This window comes from Oncorhynchus keta, chromosome 11, assembly GCF_023373465.1.
Source record: "Oncorhynchus keta strain PuntledgeMale-10-30-2019 chromosome 11, Oket_V2, whole genome shotgun sequence".
NCBI classification, from domain to species: domain Eukaryota; kingdom Metazoa; phylum Chordata; class Actinopteri; order Salmoniformes; family Salmonidae; genus Oncorhynchus; species Oncorhynchus keta.
In genome coordinates, this window is record NC_068431.1 from 7617684 (window position 1) to 7625183 (window position 7500).

The 7500-nt window shown below is 47.2% G+C and overlaps 1 protein-coding gene across 1 annotated transcript in view; it reads right to left on the reverse strand.

Moving 5' to 3' along the window:
* The window catches only part of LOC118376682 (heat shock protein beta-1-like), a 14170-nt gene that overhangs the window by 2314 nt on the left and 4356 nt on the right, over positions 1-7500 (reverse strand). Inside the window, 1 exon segment of the mRNA XM_052529329.1 lies at positions 5622-5685. Within this exon segment, the coding sequence (XP_052385289.1) occupies positions 5622-5685 (64 nt within the window).

The following is a 7500-nucleotide window of genomic DNA, read 5'->3' on the forward strand; positions in this document are numbered from 1 at the left end:
ATGTGTAGTGTTGACTCTGGAGTCATGATATGTGTAGTGTTGACTCTGGAGTCATGATATGTGTAGTGTTGACTCTGGAGTCATGATATGTGTAGTGTTGACTCTGGAGTCATGATATGTGTAGTGTTGACTCTGGAGTCATGATATGTGTAGTGTTGACTCCAGATTCATGATATGTGTAGTGTTGACTCTGGAGTCATGATATGTGTAGTGTTGACTCTGGAGTCATGATATGTGTAGTGTTGACTCTGGAGTCATGATATGTGTAGTGTTGACTCTGGAGTCATGATATGTGTAGTGTTGACTCTGGAGTCATGATATGTGTAGTGTTGACTCTGGAGTCATGATATGTGTGTGTTGACTCTGTCATGATATGTGACTCTGGAGTCATGATATGTTGGTCTTAATGATATGTGTAGTCACTGAGTAGTGTTGACTCTGGAGTCATGATATGTGTGGTGTTGACTCCAGATTAATGATATGCGTAGTGTTGACTCTGGAGTCATGATATGTGTGGTGTTGACTCCAGATTAATGATATGTGTAGTGTTGACTCTGGAGTCATGATATGTGTAGTGTTGACTCTGGAGTCATGGTTGATATGTGTAGTGTTGACTCTGGAGTCATGATATGTGTGGTGTTGACTCCAGATTAATGATATGAGTGTTGACTCTGGAGTCATGATATGTGTGGTGTTGACTCCAGATTACTCTGGAGTGATATGTGTGGTGTTGACTCTGGAGTCATGATATGTGTAGTGTTGACTCTGGAGTCATGATATGTGTAGTGTTGACTCTGGAGTCATGATATGTGTGGTGTTGACTCCAGATTAATGATATGTGTAGTGTTGACTCTGGAGTCATGATATGTGTAGTGTTGACTCCAGATTAATGATATGTGTAGTGTTGACTCTGGAGTCATGATATGTGTAGTGTTGACTCTGGAGTCATGATATGTGTAGTGTTGACTCTGGAGTCATGATATGTTGTTGACTGATTAATGTGTTGACTCTGGAGTCATGATATGTGTGTGTTGACTCTGGAGTCATGATATGTGTGTGTTGTTTCATGACTCCAGATTCATGATATGTGTAGTGTTGACTCTGGAGTCATGATATGTGTAGTGTTGACTCTGGAGTCATGATATGTGTAGTGTTGACTCTGGAGTCATGATATGTGTGTGTTGACTCTGGAGTCATGATATGACTCTGATATGACTCTGGTCATGATATGTGTAGTGTTGACTCTGGAGTCATGATATGTGTAGTGTTGACTCTGGAGTCATGATATGTGTAGTGTTGACTCTGGAGTCATGATATGTGTAGTGTTGACTCTGGAGTCATGATATGTGTAGTGGCCCCTGGATGGCGACAGAGTCTGGTGGAGCTTAGTTTACGCGGAAGAGAGCTGTACTATACAGACACAGTCAGTCACTGCCGGTGTTGCTTCGCTCAGCCTTCCACTACACTCAACCCATTAGAGGCTTGACCAATCAACCCTCTACAGTCTTGACCAATCAACACTCTACAGGCTTGACCAATCAACACTCTACAGGCTTGACCAATCAACAGTCTACAGGCTTGACCAATCAACTCTCTACAGGCTTGACCAATCAACCCTCTACAGGCTTGACCAATCAACTCTCTACAGGCTTGACCAATCAACCCTCTACATGCTTGACCAATCAACCCTCTACAGGCTTGACCAATCAACCCTCTACAGGCTTGACCAATCAACAGTCTACAGGCTTGACCAATCAACCCTCTACAGGCTTGACCAATCAACCCTCTACAGGCTTGACCAATCAACCCTCTACAGGCTTGACCAATCAACCCTCTACAGGCTTGACCAATCAACACTCTACAGGCTTGACCAATCAACACTCTACAGGCTTGACCAATCAACAGTCTACAGGCTTGACCAATCAACTCTCTACAGGCTTGACCAAACCCTCAAGGCTTGACTCTACAGGCTTGACCAATCAACCCTCTACATGTACCAATCAACCCTCTGACCAATCAACCCTCTACAGACTTGACCAATCAACCCTCTACAGGCTTGACCAATCAACCCTCTACAGGCTTGACCAATCAACTCTCTACAGGCTTGACCAATCAACCCTCTACAGGCTTGACCAATCAACAGTCTACAGGCTTGACCAATCAACTCTCTACAGGCTTGACCAATCAACTCTCTACAGGCTTGACCAATCAACAGTCTACAGGCTTGACCAATCAACCATCTACAGGCTTGACTCATCTCTACAGGCTTGACCAATCAACACAGGCTTGACCAATCAACCGTATAGCTTCACAACCCTCTAATCTCAACCCTCTACAGGCTCCACAGGCTTGAACAATCAACAGGCTTGTAATCAACCCTCTACAGGCTTGACCAATCAACCCTCTACAGGCTTGACCAATCAGCTTCACAGGCTTGAATCTATTGACCAATCAACAGTCTACACTTGACCAATCAACTTCTACAGAACAATCACCAATCACTACAGGCTTGACCAATCAACCCTCTACATGCTTGACCAATCAACTATCTACAGGCTTGACCAATCAACCGTATAGCTTGACCAATCAACCCTCTACAGGCTTGACCAATCAACCCTCTACAGGCTTGACCAATCAACCCGCTACAGGCTTGACCAATCAACCCTCTACAGGCTTGACCAATCAACTCTCTACAGGCTTGACCAATCAACAGTCTACAGGCTTGATCAATCAACCCTCTACATGCTTGACCAATCAACTCTCTACAGGCTTGACCAATCAACCGTATAGCTTGACCAATCAACCCTCTACAGGCTTGACCAATCAACTCTCTACAGGCTTGACCAATCAACCCTTTACAGGCTTGACCAATCAACTCTCTACAGGCTTGACCAATCAACCCTCTACAGGCTTGACCAATCAACTCTCTACAGGCTTGACCAATCAACCGTATAGCTTGTCCAATCAACCCTCTACAGGCTTGACCAATCAACTCTCTACAGGCTTGACCAATCAACCCTCTACAGGCTTGACCAATCAAACCTCTACAGGCTTGACCAATCAACCGTATAGCTTGACCAATCAACCCTCTACAGGCTTGACCAATCAACCCTCTACAGGCTTGACCAATCAACACTCTACAGGCTTGACCAATCAACCCTCTACAGGCTTGACCAATCAACTCTCTACAGGCTTGACCAATCAACCGTATAGCTTGACCAATCAACCCTCTACAGGCTTGACCAATCAACTCTCTACAGGCTTGACCAATCAACCGTATAGCTTGACCAATCAACCCTCTACAGGCTTGACCAATCAACCCTCTACAGGCTTGACCAATCAACCCTCTACAGGCTTGACCAATCAACACTCTACAGGCTTGACCAATCAACCCTCTACAGGCTTGACCAATCAACTCTCTACAGGCTTGACCAATCAACCGTATAGCTTGACCAATCAACCCTCTACAGGCTTGACCAATCAACCCTCTACAGGCTTGACCAATCAACACTCTACAGGCTTGACCAATCAACCCTCTACAGGCTTGACCAATCAACTCTCTACAGGCTTGACCAATCAACCGTATAGCTTGACCAATCAACCCTCTACAGGCTTGACCAATCAACCCTCTACAGGCTTGACCAATCAACAGTCTACAGGCTTGACCAATTTACAGGCTTTCAACCCTCTACAGGCTTGACCAATCATTAGCTTGACCAATCAACCGTACAGCTTGACCAATCAACCCTCTACAGGCTTGACCAATCAACCCTTACAGGCTTGACCAATCAACACTCTACAGGCTTGACCAATCAACCCCTACAGGCTTGACCAATCAGGCTTGACCAATCAACCGATAGCTTGACCAATCAACCCTCTACAGGCTTGACCAATCAACCCTCTACAGGCTTGACCAATCAACAGTCTACAGGCTTGACCAATCAACCCTCTACAGGCTTGACCAATCAACCCTCTACATGCTTGACCAATCAACTCTCTACAGGCTTGACCAATCAACTCTCTACAGGCTTGACCAATCAACTCTCTACAGGCTTGACCAATCAACCGTATAGCTTGACCAATCAACCCTCTACAGGCTTGACCAATCAACTCTCTACAGGCTTGACCAATCAACTCTCTACAGGCTTGACCAATCTATCGTCCACATGCTTGACCAATCAACCCTCTACAGGCTTGACCAATCAACCCTCTACAGGCTTGACCAATCAACACTCTACAGGCTTGACCAATCAACCCTCTACAGGCTTGACCAATCAACTCTCTACAGGCTTGACCAATCAACCGTATAGCTTGACCAATCAACCCTCTACAGGCTTGACCAATCAACCCTCTACAGGCTTGACCAATCAACAGTCTACAGGCTTGACCAATCAACCCTCTACAGGCTTGACCAATCAACCCTCTACATGCTTGACCAATCAACTCTCTACAGGCTTGACCAATCAACTCTCTACAGGCTTGACCAATCAACTCTCTACAGGCTTGACCAATCAACCGTATAGCTTGACCAATCAACCCTCTACAGGCTTGACCAATCAACTCTCTAGGCACCAATCAACTCTCTACAGGCTTGACTCTATCGTCCACATCACAATCAACCCTCTACAGGTCTCAACCCTCTAGGCTTGACCAATCAACACTCTCAGGCTTGACCAATCAACCCTCTACAGGCTTGACTCAACTCTCTACAGGCACTCAACCGTATAGCTCCAATCAACCCTCTACAGGCTTGACCAATCAACCCTCTACAGGCTTGACTTCTACAGGCTTGACCAATCAACCCTCTCAGGCACAATCAACCCTCTACATGCTTGACCAATCAACTCTACAGGCTTGACCAATCAACTCTCTACAGGCTTGACCAATCAACTCTCTACAGGTTGACCAATCAACCGTATAGCACCAATCAACCCTCTACAGGCTTGACCAATCAACCGGCTTGACCAATCAACTCTCTACAGGCTTGACCATCTATCGTCCACATGCTTGACCAATCAACCCTCTACAGGCTGGACCAATCTCACAGGCACCAATCAACCGTATAGCTTGACCAATCACAGGCTTGACCAATCAACCCTCACAGGCTTGACCAATCAACCCTCTACAGTTTTGACCAACAACTCTCTACAAGCTTGACCAATCAACCGTATAGCTTGACCAATCAACCCTCTACAGGCTTGACCAATCAACTCTCTACAGGCTTGACTAATCAACACTCTACACTACAGGCTTGACCAATCAACCGTATAGCTTCACCAATCTATCGTCCACAGGCTTGACCAATCAACCCTCTACATGCTTGACCAATCAACTGTCTACAGGCTTGATGGATTTTAGTTGTTGACGAAATCAACGTTAAAAGGAGTCCGAGTCAACTTAATCTCTGAAACAAATGTGAGAGACATTTATTATTTTGTCCAGTCATTGACAGAGGCTCTACGCCATATTTTTTTTTACGATTCCTATTTCGTCATGGCGACAAATTGTAACAACGCGTCATGCAACAGTGGATGTATTTATTTGTTGCTCAGTCGTCCAGGTTCTTTGACAACAGTGCAGTTTTATTGCTGTTGTGAAACAATGATGTCGATGTCACTTACGTGTATTTCCTGGTGAAACATCTGGACACGAATCCATGTTCGTCCTTCCTCTCCTCATGCTTGCCTGTGGACACACACACACACACCGGTCTTAGCACTCTCTCACACACACCGGTCTTAGCACTCTCTCACACACCGGTCTTAGCACTCTCTCACACACCGGTCTTAGCACGCTCTCACACACCGGTCTTAGCACTCTCTCACACACCGGTCTTAGCACTCTCTCACACACACCGGTCTTAGCACTCTCTCACACACACCGGTCTTAGCACTCTCTCACACACCGGTCTTAGCACTCTCTCACACACCGGTCTTAGCACTCTCTCACACACCGGTCTTAGCACTCTCTCACACACCGGTCTTAGCACTCTCTCACACACCGGTCTTAGCACTCTCTCACACACCGGTCTTAGCACTCTCTCACACACCGGTCTTAGCACTCTCTCACACACCGGTCTTAGCACTCTCTCACACACCGGTCTTAGCACTCTCTCACACACCGGTCTTAGCACTCTCTCACACACCGGTCTTAGCACTCTCTCACACACCGGTCTTAGCACTCTCTCACACACCGGTCTTAGCACTCTCTCACACACCAGGGACTGCAGTCTCTTAGCACTCTCTCACACACCAGTCTTAGCCTCTCTCACACACCGGTCTTAGCACTCTCTCAGCACCGGTCATCACAGACCGTTTGTTTGACTAACTCTCTCAACACATGCACTCTCTCATGTGTTTCTGTTGCCTCTCTCACACACCGGTCTTAGCACTCTGAAAGTCTCTCACACACCGGTCTTAGCACTCTCTCACACACCGGTCTTAGCACTCTCTCACACACCGGTCTTAGCACTCTCACACACCGGAGCTACTCTTAGCACTCTTAGAGTCACACACTGGTCTTAGCACTCTCTCACACAGCACTCTCTCACACACCGGTCTTAGCACTCTCTCACACACCGTCTTAGCACTTCTCACGCACCGGCTCTTAGCACTCTCTCACACACCGGTCATAGCACTCTCCACACCGGTCCACTCTCTCCACACCGGTTGCCTGGTCTTAGCACTCTCTCACACACCGGTCTTAGCACTCTCTCACACACCGGTCTTAGCACTCCTCACACACCGGTCTTATCTCATGTCCCACACGGTTTAGCACTCTCTCACACACCGGTCTACACTCTCTCCCACACACTCTCTCGCTTAGCACTCTACACACCGGAGCACTAACACCGGTCAAGCTCTCTCACACACCGGTCTCACTCTCTCACACACCAGTCTTAGCACTTTCACACACCGGTCCATTCTCACACACCGGTCTTAGCACTCTCTCAACACCGGTCTTAGCACTTAGCACCCGGTCTTAGCACTCTCTCACACACCGGTCTTAGCACTCTCTCACACACCGGTCTTAGCACTCTCTCAGGCACCGGTCTTAGCACTCTCTCACTCTTAGCACTCTCACTGCACACACACCGGTCTTAGCACTCTCTCACACACCGATCCTCTCTCACACACCGGTCTTAGCACTCTCTCACACACCGGTCACAGCATATCTGGTTTGCACTCTCTCACACACCGGTCTTAGCACTCTCTCACACACCGGTCTTAGACTCTCTCACACACGGTCTTAGCACTCTCTCACACACCGGTCTTTCTGACACACGGTCTTAGCACTCTCTCACCAGGTCTTAGCCTCTCCCACACACCGGTCAGGCCTCTGACAACACTCTTAGCACTCTCTCACACACCAGGGACTGCAGTCTCTTTATTTACCACGCCCAGCTCATCCAGAGTTTGTTTGAGTAAGAACACATGCTCTCTATGTGTTTCTGTTGCCTCTCTCTCTGTCTGAAAGTTCCCCTGATACTTCAACACAATC